The sequence below is a fragment of the Bos indicus genome, chromosome 28 (assembly GCF_029378745.1).
Source record: "Bos indicus isolate NIAB-ARS_2022 breed Sahiwal x Tharparkar chromosome 28, NIAB-ARS_B.indTharparkar_mat_pri_1.0, whole genome shotgun sequence".
Taxonomy (NCBI): Eukaryota; Metazoa; Chordata; class Mammalia; order Artiodactyla; family Bovidae; genus Bos; species Bos indicus.
In genome coordinates, this window is record NC_091787.1 from 9,594,058 (window position 1) to 9,615,048 (window position 20,991).

The following is a 20,991-nucleotide window of genomic DNA, read 5'->3' on the forward strand; positions in this document are numbered from 1 at the left end:
AGTGTTCAAAAGAGTGTTGGTAAAATAGGTTATCATGCCAACAATTAGAAAAAAAGCTTTAAATTTTTTATTTTTTCCCACAACACTTTAATGTTGTATTCTTAGAAAATATCTTTAAGCAAAAAGGAAAATGTATATACAGTTTCTTAGAGAACCTGCAAATAGCACACACGAGGAATTCTGCACCCTAACTGAGAATTTAACATTTCTCTAAACTGATGTATTTTTGTTCCATACGTCTCCTAAGAAAAGTGAAATAAAGTACAAGTTACAGTAAAAGTAATAACTACTTTTTTCACTCTGAACATACTGCATAGAATTAATCCCAGTGAGTGAGATGAAGTTGAGTTAAAAATATACCTCTTCAGTCTACCCTTTTTTTCCTTTTTATTCTCCAGAAGATAGGATAAAACTAGAAGAAGAGGGATTTGTGATTTATGATACACCCCCTACCCTGAAAAGGGGGCTTTTATTAGAGAGAGGTGTGGTGGAATAGTTTATTTCATCCTCAGATCTTACTTCGGCCAAAGTGTAAGTTGTTCAGTTGTGCCCAGCTCTTTGCGACTCTGTGGACTGTGGTCTGTCAGGCTCCTCTGTCCACGGAATTCTCCAGGCAAGAGTACCAGCGTGGGTTGCCACTCCCTTCTCCAGGGGATCTTCCCCACCCAGGGTTTGAACCTGGGTCTCCCATATTGTAGGCAGATTCTTTACCATCTGAACCACTTCAGCCAAGGACTAAGTTAAAATGGTTAACCTTCGCCACAGTTGAAATAGGAGATAACCATTTAGTTACGATTTTAAAAAGAGTTTCTATATGTAAGAATGAAAGAATTCTTTCTTCTGATTTGAATTTCATGTGCTATTTCTAAATTGTTTTAAAAAAACACCTTCAATCAGATTTTAGAAGAATAACATCAAACATACTCTTTTTAATTGTTCTTTTATAAATTGCAGGCTTGAGAGCAAATGTAGTTTTTCTGTCAGATGCTTCACATTCATAATAGATCAGAAGTGCTTTGTGTGAAATGCTTTTAGAGCAAGGCAGTAGGGCCTCTCCAGCATTTAAATGTTGGCAGCCTGCTTGTGTGTCCTGGGAACTCCAGGTTCTAACTAAAGATCAGGGATGCCCTGAGGCTGGCATGGGGGAATGAGGCCGTGAGGATGGTACCAATGGGGAAGGAAATCACTGGCCCGAACTGGGAAGTGATAGTCTTCCAAGCCAGGGAACAAAAGACCTGGAGCCCTTTCGTAAGCTGAAGCCTCCGAGACAAGCCCCCTGGGGTGCTGACTAAAATGGCTGTACAGGCTTGCATCCTGGGGCTGACTGTCCCCAGAGCCTGCCTGTGACCATCTAGCAAGGCTTCTGCTCCTAATACTGTAAATATTAAGTAGAACAAAAACAGTTAAAGGTCATTTCCTCTGGTAGTACTTTATACTGCATGTTGCTTTTTTCCTCAGTGTAACATATCCATAGTAATTATCTGATATTTGCCGCTAAATCAGCCTTTAATGGGGAGATGTTATTGTCCCTTGACAAATAAGGAAGGAGGAGCAAAAAGCCTAAGTGGCTCGCCCAGGGTCAGCTGTCTCCCAGTGTTCAGCCCGAGTCCTTCCTAGTGACCCTGTCTGGCCTTGCTGATTATTGGTTCTTGCCCTCTGGATCAAAGAGATGAGATAAAACTCTAAATACACTGTTGGTAGGATTAAGAAAGCTTACTCCCTCTGGCTTCGAGCCCATGTCTGAAGGGACAGCTGGGGAGCATTCCTTTAGATTCTAACCTCATGGCTTTTGCCCCAGACTCTTGGTTACATAAGAATATGATGATAATTTTGCTTTGTTACTCAGAGCTGGTTAGGATTCAGCTCTTTAGAGAAATTTGCAATTTCCAACCCTGAAATATTTCTTCTTTTGAGAGTTCTGGTTATAAACGTAGAGACTTGTACCGTGTTTAAATATCCCTAGGGGAAAAGGCCATGCCTAGCTAGTCAGATGGGATGTGGCATAGAAACTTCTTTTCTATCTCACGACAACATTTGTTTTCTGTCTCTTGTCTTTACATGTATTTTCAGAAAATTTTCAAAATACTTCTCCTTTTAAGGTCTAGAGCCCTTCAGGATTGGACCATACACCAACTTTGTTAACATTGGAGAGCGCTGTAACGTTGCAGGATCCAGGAGATTTGCTAAGCTCATCATGGCAGGAAATTATGAAGTGAGCATCATTAATAAGACCCTTGAGGCATCCGCCATGTATTTTGGCTAAGACAGCATGTAAACAAAGCTGCTCTGCCTTTGATAGCATTGTTAGCAGAGCTACCAGACAGTGTGAGAATGGTAAAGTGTGTTTGCAGCCGGCCAGGCTGGTGGGAGGATGAGGCTTCGAAAAATCAAAGCTGCTCTTGTTGATATTTGTTAAAAAAATGCACTCGAGGTATGAAATGGGATGAGATGGGAGGGACCCAGGTTCTAGCTGTTTCTATTAATTGTGAAATTTTAAAAGTTTGAAGATACTGTTCATTTCAGCTTCTCACAAATCCTTCAAAGAAATGGAAAGCCAAGAAAATTCCTATTTATATTCTCATGACCACATCAGATACTGACCAGCATGGTATTATTGATTCTATTCACTGTAAACTACAATAAACAAGCAAACACAAAAGAAAGAATAGGCCCTGCCTTGAAAAGTTTTGCCCTAGTGTTCTTAAACTTGATCATTCTATGAATGAGCAGAATTTAATCCAGAGAGAGCCCACCATGGACAGACTTCTTTTTTCTTATGCAAATATGAAGTTAAATCACGGAGGAATCTGATCTGGGCTTTAATGATTTTATTTTTTTCATTAACCTTCTCTCATTTTAAGATTTTAAAACCTTTAGATCTTCAGCAACCAGTATCAAAGTAGACTTAGTTTTAGTCACAGAGAAAGTGTGCATTTATCATCCTTTGCTGCTGCTGCTGCTAAGTCGCTTCAGTCGTATCCAACTCTGTGCGACCCCATAGACGGCAGCCCACCAGGCTCCCCCATCCCTGGGATTCTCCAGGCAAGAACACTGGAGTGGGTTGCCATTTCCTTCTCCAATGCATGAAAGTGAAAAGTGAAAGTGAAGTCGCTCAGTTGTATCCAACTCCTAGCGACCCCATGGACTGCAGCCTACCAGGCTCCTCCGTCCACGGGATTTTCCAGGCAAGACTACTGGAGTGGGGTGCCATTGCCTTCTCCTTTATGACCGTGTTAATGAGTGCTCTGTGGTGTCCCATGGAGATCTGCTCTGTGGGTACTTCGGTTATGTGGTTATATGGTTCCTGATGGTTCCCATCTGTCTTCTTCCCTTCATCTCTGCTACTGCTCAGCCACCACGTCCTGCTGCTATGGTCTCCCCAAGTTCAAAAGCTTTCATGGGGTGGCTTTTTTTGCACATGGGATTCAACCCAAACTCCCTAGGCCATCATCCAGTCCTCTCCAGTTAGATACCAACCTGCCTTCTGTCCTGATCTGTCATCTGAATGTTCCAGGAGGCTTTCTTCTGCCTCCAGGCCTTCATGCATGTATACTCTTATGAAATCCCTGTGACCGTTCATGGTGGTATAGAGTTCTGCAGTGGCGGTGTTCTCTTTATGTTTTGATAATTAAAACCAGTCTGTGGTGTCCTTTTCAGTCTCAGATTTGATAGATTTGCTACTGAGAGCAGACAGCGTTTTAGGAAGAAGCAGGCAAGTGGGAGTGGTATCTGTCATCTCCTAAGGTCTTACTATATGCCTGTGCTCAGCGCTTTGTGGCATTATTTACTTCATCTTTTCAGACCTGTGAGAGAGTTGCTGTTATCATCCCCATTTTACAGATGTCCAGCTGAAGGCTTGGGGGAGGTTAAACCACTCGCCTGTTGTTTCACAGCAAGTGAATGTTAGACCCCAAGTCCTCCAAGCCCATACCCTTCACTGCTCTGCTGTCTCAGCAGGGATGGGGTTGGGAAGTAGGAATTGTGTGGGGAGGAATGACTCCTCGCTGGATTGTAGTTCCCCTATTTAGTGTTCCCTCAAGGTTCTGTGGTTACGGGAATGAGCACTGACCTGAGAGAAGATCCAGTCCAGTCTGTTCACTCAACTTGTGCATCTTTAAACAAATCACTTCATCCCTTGGAGCATGTGTGGGAAGTTGGACCCCTGAGCTATTATTCTGTTGCTCTTCTGATGTAGAAAGGTCAGGCGTTGGGTCTCTGTTTTGTGTCTTTTGACCTCTGGTCTAAGCAGGTCACTGCTTACTGTCTCCCCTTTGCTTCCTCCAGTTTGTTTTCCAGGGGCAGCTGAAGCCACTCCCTCTCAGGTAGCTTTCTCTCTTCAGTCCTCAGAGATCTCGCCCTTCCAGGTGTTTAGGCAAAACATTTGACTCTCACATCGTATGGCAGCATTCATAGCTTCTTATATGACTGTCGTATGCCCTCAACTAGATGTAAGCCCTTCAAGAACAAGGACTATGACTTATGCTTCTTTTTATTCATGATATTTAATATATTGCTGATACCAAAACACTTTTTGATTTGCTGAATCTTATTGCAACCCTTTTTCTCTGTGTAATGTTGGATCATTGTGAATGGAATTCCCTCATGGTCTGTGCCAGAGGGTCTCATGCCTCATTATGAATGGTTTTCCCTTGTGGCCTGTGCCAGAGGGTCTTATGCCTCTTCTCATGATTGCTAAAAATTTGTTTGATTTTCTTTGGCTAATAAAAAATTAGGACAATATTAGAATCTACTGTTGATTTTATCCCTGCTTATTTTATTACACTATGAAGCATACAACAAAGACTTAAAGTCTCTACCAGTCAGTTAGAAAACTTTATTGAACATATCTGTTTTGCCTATCATTGTTCAAACAAGAATAGGAGATACATAAGATCTTTCTCAATTTTCCAAATGCTTAAAATCTGTTTCAGAGAATAAGCCCATATTTGTGAAACCATGAGGAAATGGTAATGTCATATACCATGTGATAATGTTTATAATTGTTGCAGATGTTTAGAGGCAGCTAGTCATTGTGCAATAAGCAAAGTATGTTTCCCAAAGTATGTTCTCTGAAACGCTGATCCTACAGGATATTCCTTAAATGATCATAAGTGGGAAATGCTGTATTTTGTACTTGGAGATTTACAGTGTATAATAATGTATTAATGGATTTGAAAATCCTTTTAGCATAAAAAAGTTTAACTTATATTTCATGTAACTGCTGTCAGTAGCCTGCAGTGAATGCTTTGCATGATTTGGTGAATAGTTAGATAAGTTTTGGATGGTTTCTGTAATGACTTTTCTTGAAGGAGGTGGGAATTGAGCTGGGTCTTAAATAGTACAGAAAGGGAGAGGGTTATATTTGAAACAGAGGGAACAACATGTGTGGCACAGAGGTAGGAGCAGATTTAGCTGGGTGAAGGGTGCCAGGGTTCGGGGGGAGATGTTGAATTGGATAAGATGATGGGGCAGGTCCCCAGGATCTGGAACACCATGCTGAGGGACTGAGATTCTTTACGGGAGGAATCAGAGCCTCTGGGGGTTCTGAGGAGTGATGAACTGTGATGGAAGAGATGTTTAGGAAAGGTTCATCTGTGATGGTTGAGAGCAGCTCAGGGTCGGGGTGGGACGGTGAAGGGCTGGCTAGGTAGCCTAGTGGAATTAGAAGGGGCTGCCCGGGATGATGAAGGACTACTTTTGTCAGCCTTTTCTTGAGTTACCCTCTCCTGATACTGCTTCCTCTTGAATTCTTTCCTCAGGAAGCACTGAGCGTTGCCAAAATGCAGGTGGAAATGGGAGCCCAGGTGTTGGATATTAACATGGATGATGGCATGCTGGATGGTCCAAGTGCAATGACCAGATTCTGCAACTTCATTGCTTCCGAGCCTGACATTGCCAAGGTTGTGCAGAACGTCGATTCATCAAGGGGAATTTACACGTGCTGCTCTGTCGCTCATTGACTTTGTCACTTTTCCCTTTGTCTGTCATCTCATACGCTGGTTTTCTGTTGTACTGTGTTGAAAGCTCAGTGGTTTCTGGTTGTTCATTTTCTCACATAATGGCAGCCTTTCAATATAAACCAGACTTCAAAGAAAAAGATGTGACCGTAGTGCGACTGTTTGCAAGGCTTCTGGAATTGGTCACAAGGATTATTGAATTTCCTCTGATGTCTGAATAGGCTAAGAACTAACTTCTCATGCCTCTGAAGGATATACTTAGCTGTTCCTACCAAATCATTAGTTCTGTTTCTACCACAGACTAGGGAACTCAGATATCAGATAGTCCTTCCTTATTGCAGGAAGAAGAGACCTTTTTAGGCATATCAGAGTAAGACAAAATTATAAAACAAGATTAAATTGAGGTATTAATGTTGGCTTTTACATTTGTTCTTTAAGATGAAAGTTAATTTTTGTGTCAAGCTTTTCAAAAATTTTAGATGGGTTCTAAAAAATTAAAAATGTTCATTTCTTTACAATTGAACTTGTGATGAGTGAGTTTTGACTTTTTTTTGTTTTTGTTATTCTTTTAAGGACACTTCCTAGTGCCTTTAGAGCTAGGGCTGTCATTTTTTTGTTAAGTTTCAGCAAATGTTTAAGTGAGAAGTCCTGTGGTAAGCATTGAATTACATTAACCCATCCTTCATTTGTGTCTTAAAGCTCTGCACTTAGAAGCCTCAAGGCTTCTCTGGGAGTAAATATTTTGAGAATTTAAGGTGAAGAGAAGCTAAATGACCTGTTTAAAATCAGAATCAGAGGGGGCGAAATGACCCCAGTGAAATGACTTCTGTGCTCTCAATCTGATATTTAGCTATGATCTTTTGAGTTACCAGTTTCTGGCCCACATATGAAGTCTCTTGTTAGACTGGAATTACTCCAAATATTTTGGTATTTAGGAACAAGAAAAAGATTAAAATCCTATCTCTGTTATTTGTATATTGTTTCCCTAAAGGAGAAAGAGGGAATATATGAGAGTCCTTGGAAGGGGATTTGTGGTGACTTGCTGTCTTTCTGTGATCGTCTTGCCTTTCTGTGCTCAGGTGCCCTTGTGCATTGACTCTTCCAATTTTGCTGTGATTGAAGCCGGCTTAAAGTGCTGCCAGGGGAAGTGCATTGTTAATAGCATCAGCTTGAAGGAGGGAGAGGATGACTTCTTGGAGAAGGCCAGAAAGATTAAGAAGTTTGGAGCTGCCGTGGTGGTTATGGCTTTTGATGAAGAAGGACAGGTGAGTGATTTCTTTTGATCTGGCTTCACTGTGTTACACGGTGGCTTAAAGCAGTGGAAGAGAACTGAGTCCAAAACAGATGTGTATACTGTATGTACCGTACATATGTATACACATGGGCATACCTTAGAGATACCATGGGTTCCATTCCAGGCCACTGCAATAAAGCAAATATCGTAGGAAAGCCAGTCACATGAACTTTTGGTTTCCTAGTGCATAGAAAAATTATGTTTACACTATACTATAGTCTATTAAGTGTGCAATAACATTGAAAGTGAAAGTGTTAGTCATTTAGTCGTGTCTGACTCTTTGCAACCCCATGGACTGTAACCCACGGGGCTCGTCTGTCCATGGATTTCCCAGGCAAGAATACTGGAGTGGGTTGCCATTCCCTTCTCCAGGGGATCTTCCAAACTCGGAGATCGATTGTCTAGAAAGAAAGTACATACCTTAATTAAAAATACTTTATTGCTAAAAACTGCTATCATCTGAACCTCCAGGGAGTTATAGTAGTAGCATCAAAGATCACCATAACAAGTAGAATAATAAAAAATAAGTTTGAAACGTTGTGAGAATTACCAAAATGTGACATAGACATGAAGTGAGCAAATGCTGTTGTAAAAGTGGTATCAATAGATTTGCTTAATGCTTGGTTGCCACATAACTTCAGTTTGTAAAGCAATGCAGTATCTATGAAGAACAGTAAAACAAGGTCTGCCTCTATATATACGTATATATGTTTGTGTGTATATATATATGTGTGTGTGTGTATGTGTGTACACCTGTTTACATCTATCTAAATATGAAAATTTGATTATATTTTAGTCTCTACATCAGTTGAAAAAGAAATTACTCAATAAATGCTATTGGACAACTGGCTATGATTTTAGAAGAAAATAAACTTGAGCCCAATTTCCCACCATATACCAAAATAAAATATACATCAATTAAAGGTCTAAATGTAAAAAAAAAAGTCCAAAGAATATATGGGAAAATATTTATCTAAATTTAGAAAGCCAGAAATAAAACTGATAGACCTATTTATATAAAAATGTAAAACTTCGTATGACAAAAGATATGGTTTTATTTGCAGCATGAGTTACAACAGTGGGTTAATACCCCTAATATGCAAAAAGTTTCTATAAATCAGAGAGTAAAATACCCCTATCAAGTCAGTGGAAGAATGAACAAAGAAAATGAGCAGCAATTTTTAGAAAAAGAAACACAAAATAGCCAATGAATATCCTAAGTCATGCATTCGTTTTTCCCTTGTAGAGTGATTTTCTTAGTTCGTAAAAGTGGAATGGCTAGGTCAAAGAGTGTGCTTATGTGACATTTTGATATACATTGTTAAATTTTCCTTCTGAAAAGTCATCTTCTGCTGCTAGTTAAGTGTGGTAAGGCCAGTTGACATAATTTTTATTTTTTTACCAAAGGTACGACTATGCAGATAGTTAAAGAGACGTATGTTTTTTTTATGAAAACATAAAGCATATATTGTTTTATGAAAAACAAAAGCCCTAAGCCTCCAGATCCCCAGACAACTGCTTACAATTTAGCTGATTCTTATATCATTTACCTCCTCATCTTCAAATTCCAGTTTTAGTTATTATTTATTGCTGTTCTAGTGGTTAAGAACTTGACTTTTTCATCATCCTCTACCCCCACTCCATGTATCTTTCCTTTTATCCCCCCATCTTTCCAATATAGTTAATTTCAGTTGTAACTATTTTTGGCACTTATATTAAGTAGTGTAAAAGTACTTAGAGCTGCCAGAACTTACACAGGACTGGGAAATAGACTCTTGGAGGGCACAGCAGAAGCTTGTGCACCAGGACCCAGGAGAAAGGAACAGGGACCCCACAGGAGACTGTCCCGGACTTGCCTGTAGGTGTCTGGGGTGGGTCCAGGAGTCTCTAGCGAGGGTGTGGGTCACTGGTGGCCTGCTGCAGGCTTGGGGACACAGACTATAGCAGTACATGCATGGGATCTTTTGAGGGAGGTCACTGTTCTTCATTACCTCCACCTCAGGTAAATAGCAGGTAAATTTGGCCCCAGGTAAATAGCAGGGAGGGAACACAGCTCCACCCATCAACAGAAAATTAAAGATTTACTGAGCATGGCACCGCCCATCAGAATAAGACCCAGTATCCCCCTCAGTCAATCTATCCCATCAGGAAGCTTTCATAAGCCTCTTATCCTTCTCCATCAGAAGGCAGACAGATTGAAAACCACAATCACAGAAAACTAACCAATCTAATCACATGGACCACAGCCTTGTCTAACTCAATGAAACCATGAGCCATGCTGTGTAGGGCCACCCAAGAAGGACGGGTCATGGTGGAGAGTTCTGACAAAATGTGGTCCACTGGAGAAGGGAATGGCAAACCACTTCAGTATTCCTGCCTTGAGAACCCCATGAACAGTATGAAAAGGCAAAAAGATATGACACTGAAAGATGAATTCCCCAGGTCAGTAAGTGCCCAATATACTACCAGAGATCAGTGGAGAAATAACTCCGAAAAGAATGAAGAGACGGAGCCAAACAAAAACAGTGCCCAGTTGTGGATGTGACTGGTGATGGTAGCAAGGTCCGATGCTACAAAGAGCAATAGTGCATAGGAACTTGGAATGTGAGGTCCATGAATCAAGGCAAATTGGAAGTGATCAAACAGGAGATGGCAAGAGTGAACGTCGACATTTTAGGAATCAGTGAACTAAAATGGACTGGAATGGGTGAATTTAAGTCAGATGACCATTATGTCTACTACTGTGGGCAAGAATCCCTTAGAAGAAATGGAGTAGTCATCATAGTCAACAAGAGTCCGAAATGCAGTACTTGGATGCAGTCTCAAAAAAGACAGAATGATCTGTGTTGATTTCCAAGGCAAACCATTCAATATCACAGTAATCCAAGTCTATGCCCCAACCAGTAATGCTGAAGAAGCTGAAGTTGAATGGTTCTATGAAGACCTACAAGACCTTCTGGAATTAACACCCCAAAAAGATGTCCTTTTCATTATAGGGGACTGGAATGCAAAAGTAGGAAGTCAAGAAACACCTGGAGTAACAGGCAAATTTGGCCTTGGAATACAGAATGAAGCAGGGCAAAGGCTAATAGAGTTCTGCCAAGAAAATGCACAGGTCATAGCAAGCACCCTCTTCCAACAACACAAGAGAAGACTCTACAGATGGACGTCACCAGATGGTCAACACCGAAATCAGATTGGTTATATTCTTTGCAGCCAAAGATGGAGAAGCTTGATACAGTCAGCAAAAACAAGACTGGGAGCTGACTGTGGCTCAGATCATGAACTCCTTATTGCCAAATTCAGACTTGAAGAAAGTAGGGAAAACCACTAGACCATTCAAGTATGATCTAAATCAAAGCCCCTTACGATTATAAAGTGGAAGTGAGAAATAGATTTAAGGGACTAGATCTGATAGACAGAGTGCCTGATGAACTATGGACGGAGGTTCACGACATTGTACAGGAGACAGGGAGCAAGACCATCCCCAAGAAAAAGAAATGCAAAAAAGCAAAATGGCTGTCTGAGGAGGTCCACAAACAGCTGTGAAAAGAAAAGAAACAAAAAGCAAAGGACAAAAGGAAAGATATACCCATTTGAATCGAGAGTTCCAAGAATAGCAAGGAGTTATAAGAAAGCCTTCCTCAGTGATCACTGCAAAGAAATAGAGGGAAACAATAGAATGGGAAAGAGTAGAGATGTCCTCAAGAAAACTAGAGATACCAAGGGAACATTTCATGCACAGATGGGCTCAATAAAGGACAGAAATGGTATGGACCTAACAGAAGCAGAAGATATTAAGAAGAGGTGGCCAGAATACACAGAAGAACTGTACAAAAAAGATCTTCACGACCCAGATAATCATGGTGGTGTGATTACTCACCTAGAGCCAGACATCCTAGAATGTGAACTCAAGTGGGCCTTAGAAAGCATCACTATGAACAAAACTAGTGGAGGTGATGGAATTCCAGTTGAGCTATTGCAAATCCTAAAAGATGATGCTGTGGAAGTGCTGCACTCAACATGCCAGCAAATTTGGAAAACTCAGCAGTGGCCACAGGACTGGCAAAAGTCAGTTTTCATTCCAATCCCTAATAAAGGCAGTGCCAAAGAATGCTCAAACTACCACACAATTGCACTCATCTTACACGCTAGTAAAGTAATGCTCAAAATTCTCCAAGCCAGGCTTCAGCAATATGTGAACCATGAACTTCCACATGTTCAAGCTGGTTTTAGAAAAGGCAAAGAAACCAGAGATCAAATGGCCAACATCCACTGGATCATGGAAAAAGCAAGAGAGTTCCAGAAAAACATCTATTTCTGCTTTATTGACTATGCCAAAGCCTTTGTGTGGATCACAATAAACTGTGGAAAATTCTGAAAGAGATGGGAATACCAGACCACCTGACTTGCCTCTTGAGAAACCGGTATGCAGGTCAGGAAGCAACAGTTAGAACTGGACATGGAACAACAGACTGGTTCCAAATAGGAAAAGGAGTATGTCAAGGCTGTATATTGTCACCCTGCTTATTTAACTTATATGCAGAGTACATCATGAGAAATGCTGGGCTGGAAGAAGCAGAAGCTGGAATCAAGATTACAGGGAGAAATATCAGTAACCTCAGATATGCAGATGACACCACCCTTATGGCAGAAAGTGAAGAGGAACCAAAAAGCCTCTTGATGAAGGTGAAAGAGGAGAGTGAAAAAGTTGGCTTAAAGCTCAACATTCAGAAAACAAAGATCATTGCATTTGGTCCTATCACTTCGTGGCAAATAGATGGGGAAACAGTGGCAGACTTTATTTTTTTGGGCTCCAAAATCACTGCAGATGGTGACTGCAGCCATAAAATTAACAGACACTTGCTCCTCAGAAGAAAAGTTTGACCAACCTAGACAGCATATTGAAAAGCAGAGACATTACTTTGCCAACAAAGGTCCATCTAGTCAAGGCTGTGGTTTTTCCAGTAGTCATGTATGGATGTGAGAGTTGGACTATAAGGAAAGGTGAGCACAAAGAATTGATGCTTTTGAACTGTGGTGTTGGAGAAGACTCTTGAGAGTCCCTTGGACTGCCAGGAGATCCAACCAGTCCATTCTAAAGGAGATCAGTCCTGGGTGTTCATTGGAAAGACTGATGTTGAAGCTGAAACTCGAATACTTTGGCCACCTGATGCAAAGAGCTGACTCATTTGAAAAGACCCTGATGCTGGAAAAGATTGAAGCAGAGAGGAGAAAGGGACGACAGAGGATGAGATGGTTGGATGGCATCACCGACTCAATGAACATGGGTTTGAGTAAACTCCAGGAGTTGGTGATGGATAGGGAGGCCTGGCATGTTGCAGTCCATGGGGTCGCAAAGAGTTGGACATGATTGAGCAACTGAACTGAACTGAGTGCAAAAGTGGAGCCGTGTAGTTTACCATGATTCATTTTCCTTTCCTGAATCCTCTTTGTTTTCTGAGAAGTTAATACTTACCTTTGTGTTTATTTTGTTTTTATATATTTTCAAACTCTTCCCTAGTTGTGTAAATTTCCAATATGCAGTGTATGCAGACACCTTAAGTAGACTGTCATTTTAATTTGTTGAATAATTCTCCCTCCAAGACTTCTGACATAATCAGGAGTGGTTGCTCAGGAGACTGATGGCATAGCTGTCGCTGTGATATGTCCCTCCCCATCATCCTGACAGTTCTTTTCACCTCTCTCATAGCTGTTTAGATTTCAGTTTCCTCATACTTGGTTTAATCTCTTATTTAGCGAAGTGCATCCTCTGGTGAAAGAAGACATGAAAGTAAACATTTTTGAAGCCTTATGTGTCTGAAAATGGCTTTATTCTACTTTTATACTTAATTGAAAATTATATGAGTACAAGCCTGAAATTATTTTCTCTATGTTTTTAACTCATTGATCCGTTGTCTTGTAGTTTCAGTTGGTACTGGTAAGAAGCTCAGTGCTTGTCTAACCCTTGATTCTTTTTATGAAGCCTGTTTATTGACCCTTTTTCTGGATGTTTCTTGGATCTGCTGTGTCCATGGTTTTCTGAAGTTTCGTGATCATGAGCCATTCATTGTGTTAAGCCCTCAGTAGGCACTGTCAGTCAGGACACTTACGGCCACAGTTGCAAGAAGTTTCCTTGAATGGTTTATCCTCTCGTGGCCTGTGTATTATTCAGAAACTGGATGTTTTGGAAAGATTGCCTAATTTTTTTACCTTTTCTCTCCAGTTTTTCAACTTTGACATTTGTGAGATTTTGACATCTACATTTATCTTCTCTTGAGTTTTATGTTTATGTTCTCTTGAATTTTATGTTCTTCCAGGAGCTCTTTTTTGTTACCTAAATGTTCTTTTTCAAATTTATATAGCAGCCTGTTTAAAGGAGGCAGATGTCTTCTCTAATTCCTTCAAATGTATCTTGAGCACCTAGTATGTGCCAGGCTGTGAGGAGTTAGCAAGGAACAAAACCTAGTCCCTTCCCATGCACAATTTGTATTCTTAGGGGGCAAAAGGAATAAGGGAAAAAACAACATAAAAGTACACGCACACACCCCTGGGTAGTGTTGAATACAATGAAGGGATATGGAGAGAATGAGGGTGACAGGCGTACCACGGTGGGAGATGCTCTTTTATGTAGGTTGGTTGGAGATGGCCTCATGGATAAGGTGACATCTTAGCAGAAAGCTGAAGGGAACCAAGGAATGAAACATGTAAAAATGTAGGGCAGAGGGAGCCTTGAGATAGACGCCTGCAGGTCATGTTTGAAAACCACAGGGTGGCTGGAAGAGCCAGATCAGAGGGGAGAAGAGGTGATGGGGGAGGACATGATGTTAGAAAGCCTTCAGGTCAAATCACGTAGGGTCTTGGAGACCTCTGCTAACACTTGGACTTTTCCCCTGAGTGATCTGAGAAGCCACTGAAGGGTTCTGAGCAGAGGAGTGAACCTGGTCCGAGTTGTATTTCAAAACCACTCTGGTTCTTTGTGGAGAAGAGTCTGTGGGGACCAAGCAGAACCATTGGAGGTTGTTGCTGTAGTCCAGGTGAGAGATGATTGTGACTGGGACCAAGGTGGGAGCAATAGAATATGTAAGGACTCATCTGTTTCTAGATATATTTTTGAAATAGAGCCAGTAGGATTTGCCTTCATGGAGGCTGTGAGCCATGAAAGGAGGAGGAGTCTGGGAAGTTTTTAGGTTTTTTGGCCTGGGAAGGTGAGATAGAAGGTCAGGGAACAGCCTGTTTGGATGGGGTTGACTAGAAGTGTGTGTTTGGACACATGTTTGTATGTTAAGTGTGTGCTTGTGTAGATGAGTCTGGTTTTCCTGGGCAGAGTCTGGCTTGAAGATAAGATTCCCTTCCTTGGGAATTATTTGTGCATTGATGAAAATTAAAGCAGTGAGACTGACTTCACCAAAGGAACCATAGTAGATAAGAGGTCCTAGGAACAAGTGACTCTTTCAGCCACAGTGCTTCATGGTCAGGAAGAGGAGAGGATGCTTTCGGAAGGACTTAGGAAGGACATGCTTCCTTGGTAAAAGAGGAACCAGAGGAGAGAGTTCACCTGGAAGCCAAGTGAAGAACAAGCTTTCTGAAGGGCATGGTGAGCTGAGGATAGACCAGGGAGGAAGAGACAAGCATTTACCCTTGGATTTGGAAACGGAGTAGTTTATGATCTTGCAGAGAAGGGGATGGGGGCAGCAGATGTAAACCATTTGAGGGGAGTTTTGCCATAAAGGGGAACAGAAATAGAGTGGAAACCAGGGATGCATGTGAGAATAAGAATGAATGTGTGTGTGTGTCTGTGTGAAGGTAGGTGATGTGACCACATGGTTTTGTAAGCTGGTGGGAATGACCTGGTAGACAGAAGGGGAGGAATTGATGTGCAAGAGAAAGGGGGCACTTGCTGGGTCCATGACCTCGTGGGCTGAGAGGACTGGCAGCCAGTCTGCACAGGGAGGGGGAGTTAGCATGCTCACAGTGCAGGAGAAAAGGCCGAGCTGAGAATGCTGGGGGAGTCTGTGCTTCTGTTTTCTCAGTGAAGCAGGAGGCAAGGTAAGCTCTGAGAATGAGAGTGGAGTGTTGTGTGCTTTGTGTATGTGGTGCTTTCCTGGGAGTGTAAAGCAGAAATGTTCCCACAGGGAAGGACAGTCACTGCCTGTGCTTTTAAAAAAACATACATAGCCCTGGGTTCTGCCCCTTGAGTTTCTGACTCATTTGGCCTGGGGTAAGATCTGGCTTCAATAATTTTACAGGCTTGGAGGTGATTCTCATGAATACTCTGGCTGAAAACCAGCAGCAGAGTTTGTCTCATTTAGTCCTTATAGCAGCCACGTGGGGTAGCTGTCGTCCTGTTTTACAGTGAGCCAAGGTCAAATGGCTGGGACATAACGGAGCCACATTTGGATCCCTGGCCTGCCTGGTTTGAAAACTGATACATGCTTCCAAATCCTGTGTTATCTCCACTGCAGAGTACTTGATCTTGGCTAAGAACAAGCGTTCCCAATTTAGATTTGAATGTGTCCACAAATAAAGAGCAAATGTAGAAGAAATTTTTTGACTTGCCAGTTACGAGAAAAATACACATTAGGGCAATATTAAGGTAATGGTTTGTCCTTACTAAGTTAGCAAAAGTATACTTTAAAATCATCAAGATCTGTGCTGGTATAACAGTGGTAAAGAGAAAGTCTTGTTCATTGTAGAGTGTAGCATAAATTGGGATTGACTTTTTTTTTTAAGTTCTACCAAGTTTATTGCTACAAACACATCTCCCTCCACCCTCATGCCTGTGTGCTCAGTCATGTAACTTCATGGACTGCAGCCTGCCAGGCTCCTCTGTCAATGGACTTGTCAATTCCAGGCAAACTGGAGTGGGTTGTCATTTCCTTCTCCAGGGATAGTCCTTTTGAATGACCCTGTAATACCTAAAGGCATAAAAATGTTCATACCCTTTGAGATAATGATCTCATTTCTGGGAAGTTATCCCAATAAAAGCATTAGCAGCATAAGAATACTGTATATGAAGAGATTTTTCACTAGCTTTTTATTGACGATATAATAACCTTAATGCCCAAATGGGTAGATACTGATAACTTATGTTACATCAGTCTGTTGAAATATTATTCAAAGTATTTAAGTATTAATTATGCATATTGTGGTGCAGCATAACAGTGCTTTCAAGATATAAATAAAACCATAAAACATTAGTTATATAGACAGTGTATATATACAGCTACAGAAAAACTCCATTTGGTAAAGTTTGGAGGAAAATGTTGTAAAGGAGAATAATTGTTAGAGTGAGATGGTGAAATTAAAGGTGCCTTTTTCAAAAATGCTTTTCCTAATTAAAAATACTTTTCTATATGATTATAGACTTACATGCTCATTAAAGAATTGTATTAAAAATTATAAAGAGCAAAGCAAAAAAATTCATGTAGTTGAAAAGTTCAGGAAACAACAATGCAGATATTTTGGTGCAAAGGCATTTCTTCTGTCGATTGAGTTCACAACACTATTGAGTGTAACAATCAGTTAAGAACCAAGATTTGCTTTGCTTGACTGATAGCACACATTATAAGTAGAAAGCTCTCTTAAATGGAAAACCACTGTTGCAACCAAATAAAGCAGAGGAATTCACACATACTGTTGTTCCAGTACATGATGGCTGTCTTTGCTTTATGCTTGTGATCTGTACTGTGATGACAACCTCAAGGTCAAAGCAAGGTCAAGGCCAGGTATGACAGAACTGGCCTTGAGACTTCTGGATTAGAAGGCAAATAAGGAAGCATCTCTGTGTTTTTTGGTTGATGTTAGTAGTTTAAATCAACTTTTTAAAAAAATTTTTTTATAACTTTATTTATTTGTTCTAGGCTGTGCTGGATCTTCGTTGCTATGCACCAGCTTCCTAGTTGTGACCAGTGGGGGGTACTCTCTAGTTGCAGTGTGAGGGCCTCTTATTGCTGAGGCTTTACTTGTTGCAGAGTACAGGCTCTAGGGCCTCTGGGCTTCAGCAGTTGTAACACAAAGGCTCAGTTGCCCTGTAGCATGTGGGATCTTCCTGGACCAGGGATCAAACCAGTGTCCCCTACGTGGATTCTTAACCACTGCCAGGGAATTTCTTACGTGATAATATATAAATTATAGTAAGAATCTTCTGTGGGGAAAAATAACTATCACTACTCACTTTCTAGATTGAATTCTCCTTTTCTGATTGCAATGATTATTTTTATATGACAATGTTTGATTATGTAAGGCTTCTTAGAAGTACAGTTAGCACATAATAGAATAGACTATATTATTTTTGCTTATACATGTGTATACGATTATATGAAAAGATAATCAGTATTTTCATATAAAAGATTCATTATATTCAACACATTTTCCTATGTTAAAATGATTTTAAAATAATTTTATAATTTATAGAGAAATAAAACTCTATCAGGATATTGATTAAAATTAACTAATCCTAACCACCCTTATGGCAGAAAGTGAAGAGGAACTAAAAAGCCTCTCGATGAAAGTGAAAGAGGAGAGTGAAAAAGTTGGCTTAAAGCTCAACATTCAGAAAACTAAGATCATGGCATCTGGTCCCATCACTTCATGGGAAATAGATGGGGAAACAGTGGAAACAGTGTCAGACTTTATTTTTGGGGGCTCCAAAATCACTGCAGATGGTGACTGCAGCCATGAAATTAAGATGCTTACTCCTTGGAAGGAAAGTTATGACCAACCTAGATAGCATATTCAAAAGCAGAGACATTATTTTGCCAACAAAGGTCTGTCTAGTCAAGGCTATGGTTTTTCCAGTAGTCATGTATGGATGTGAGAGTTGGACTGTGAAGAAAGCTGAGCGCAGAAGAATTGATGCTTTTGAACTGTGGTGTTGGAGAAGACTCTTTAGAGTCCCATGGACTGTGGGGAGATCCAACCAGTCCATTCTGAAGGAGATCAGTCCTGGGTGTTCTTTGGAAGGACTGATGCTAAAGCTGAAACTCCAGTACTTTGGCCACCTCATGTGACGAGTTGACTCATTGGAAAAGACTGATGCTGGGAGGGATTGGGGGCAGGAGGAGAAGGGGACGACAGAGGATGAGATGGCTGGATGGCATCACTGACTCGATGGACGTGGGTTTGGGTGAACTCCAGGAGTTGGTGATGGACAGGGAGGCCTGGTGTGCTGCAGTTCATGGGGTCACAAAGAGTCGGACACAACTGAGCGGATGAATTGAACTGAACCGAATCTTGAAAACTGGAGAAGGGCATGGCAGCCCACTCCAGTATTTGTGCCTGGAGAATTCCGTAGACAGGGGAACCTAGCAGGCTACAGTCCTTGGGGAAGCAGAGTCAGACATGACTGAAGTGACTTAGCACCGAATCTAGAAAATAATGAGGAATCTGTATTTGGGAGTCATTCAGGAACATGATATGTCTTTCCAGTTACTATTCAATCAAGTTTTATAGTTTTTCTTTAATAGGAAATCTCAAGAGCATTCCTATGTATTTGTGTTGTTTCCTTGTTGTGATTTTTGTTTATTTTTCCTTTCATAAATATTTTTCCTTTGGTATAATTTTTAGATTTTTATTTCATCAGCTTTTTAATTAAATTCAGATAAGTTGATACTGGTTTTGAGTTGAATATTCCAGTAGCGTGTGTACCTGTAGTTTTATTTTCCAGTAGGATGTGTACCAGTAGTTCTAGGAAACCAAAATCACCTTTACTTTTACTTTGCTGAAGGTAGTTGACCCCAGCCAAGGAGTTGATTCTCAGTTTTTCTTCTCTGACACTCTTTGAGCTTTGTTAAAATCTGATGTATATTTTCACATTTCAAGAGACTCCTTTTTAGTGGCTATAGAGAGGTCACCCCTCTCTGGCAAAGATGACATGGTAGAGTATTTCTCTCCTTTAGCCTTTCTTTATAAGATGGATTGTATTTTAAATTCTTTGTAGGAAGGAGACTTGTCCAGTGCGCCTTCAGAGGTGAGAGTTTGTTGTAGGAATATGAGGAGCATAAGCCTCCGACCCACGTTTGGTCTTACCTCCATGCCTGGGGTGTTCATCCTGTCCACCAGAAATAATAGCATGACATTCAGTTGGCATACCTCCAATGCTGAGGGTCCCAGTTTCCCGGAATGCATTTGTTGTGAGAGAGATTTGAGTGGATTCATTTGCTCCTGTTGAGACATAGTGTTGCTTCATCCAGCCTGTAGTATTTGGCTTTGTGGAGTAGGATTTTCTAGCTAACAGCCTCTCTCTGTTGTTTCTAGAGAAAAGCCGTGAAGAGACATTGGCTCATGATAAAGACCATTCAGATGAGTCTGCTTTCTGATCTCCTCACCTGCTATGTCACTGGTGGTTCTTCTAAACCAGTAGTTCCCAAATGGGGTGATTTGGCCACCCCAGGAGACACTTGGCAATGTCTAGACAGATTTTTGTTTGTTGTCATGACTGGGTTGTTGGGAGGGAATGTCCTTCTGACATCTAGTGGGAGAGGGCAAGGATGCTGCTAAAAACCCTACAAAGCACAGAATTATCTGGTCCAAATTGCCAATAGTATCTTTTTGAATTGTGGTTTACTCTGGATATATGCCCAAGAGTGGGATTGTGAATCATGTTGTAGCTCTATTTTTAATTTTTTGAGGAACCTCCATACCATTTTCCACAGTGACTGCACTGGTTTATGTTCCCCTTTCTATTGCAGCATTTGTTATTGTAGACTTTTTGGTGATGACTATTCTGACTGATGTCAGTCAGTGGCTGACTTTATTTTTGGGGGCTCCAAAATCACTGCAAATGGTGACTGTAGCCATGAAATTAAAAAACGTTTACTCTTTCTAAGGAAAGTTATGACCAACCTAGACAGCATATTCAAAAGCAGAGACATTACTTTGCCAACAAAGGCCCGTCTAGTCAAGGCTATGATTTTTCAGTAGTCATGTATGGATGTGAGAGTTGGACTATAAAGAAAGGTGAGTGCCAAAGAATTGATGCTTTGAACTGTGGTGTTGGAGAAGACTCTTGAGAGTCCCTTGGACTGCAAGGAGATCCAACCAGTCCATCCTAAAGGAGATCAGTCCTTGGTGTTCATTGGAAGGACTGATGCTGAAGCTGAAACTCCAATACTTTGGCCACCTGATGTGAAGAGCTGACTCATTTGAAAAGACCCTGATGCTGGGAAGTATTGAGGGCAGGAGGAGAAGGGGACAACAGAGGATGAGATAGTTGGATGGCATCACCGACTCAATGGACATGGGTCTGGGTGGACTCTGGGAGTTGGTGATGGACAGGGAGGCCTGGCGTGCTGTGGTTCATGGGTTCGCAAAAAGTCGGACATGACTGAACGACTGAACTGATTCTTACTGATGTGAGGTAATACCTCATCATAGGTATTTTGATTTGCAAATTTTGATTTCCGTTTCTCTTTGGCCATCTGTATGTCTTCTTTAGATCTTTTGTCCATTTTTGATTGTGAGTTACCCAGTTCTTAATCCGGGGCGACTTCTTTTCTGCAACTCATTTTTCTCTCTGATGTTATCTGGCTGATGGAGAAAGGACAAATAAGGTTTTCGTATTTAATCCTCTTCTATCTGCCAAGTGCTGGCTCTGGGCACTGAGAATATATAAAGGCCAGTAGAGGACCCAGCTCCTTTCAAGATTCAGTGTCTTTCAGAGGTTTTGGTGAAAGTGGAAGAAAGACTTGATGAAGCAGGGAAAATCTAGGACAGTAGGATTCCAGAAAGATCTGAAAA

The 20,991-nt window shown here is 41.1% G+C and overlaps 1 protein-coding gene across 7 annotated transcripts in view; it reads left to right on the forward strand.

The window, feature by feature from the left end:
• MTR (5-methyltetrahydrofolate-homocysteine methyltransferase) overlaps window positions 1–20,991 on the forward strand; it is a 135,610-nt gene that overhangs the window by 40,548 nt on the left and 74,071 nt on the right. For 5 of the 7 annotated variants that reach the window (XM_019953916.2, XM_019953918.2, XM_019953921.2 and 2 more), the window contains 3 exons: window positions 2,100–2,212; window positions 5,760–5,900; window positions 7,037–7,222. In XM_019953916.2, the coding sequence (XP_019809475.1) occupies window positions 2,100–2,212; window positions 5,760–5,900; window positions 7,037–7,222 (440 nt within the window). Of the gene's footprint in view, window positions 1–2,070; window positions 2,213–5,759; window positions 5,901–7,036; window positions 7,223–20,991 lie in introns of all 7 variants that reach the window. The other 2 variants (XM_070782246.1, XM_070782247.1) reach the window with 2 other exon arrangements.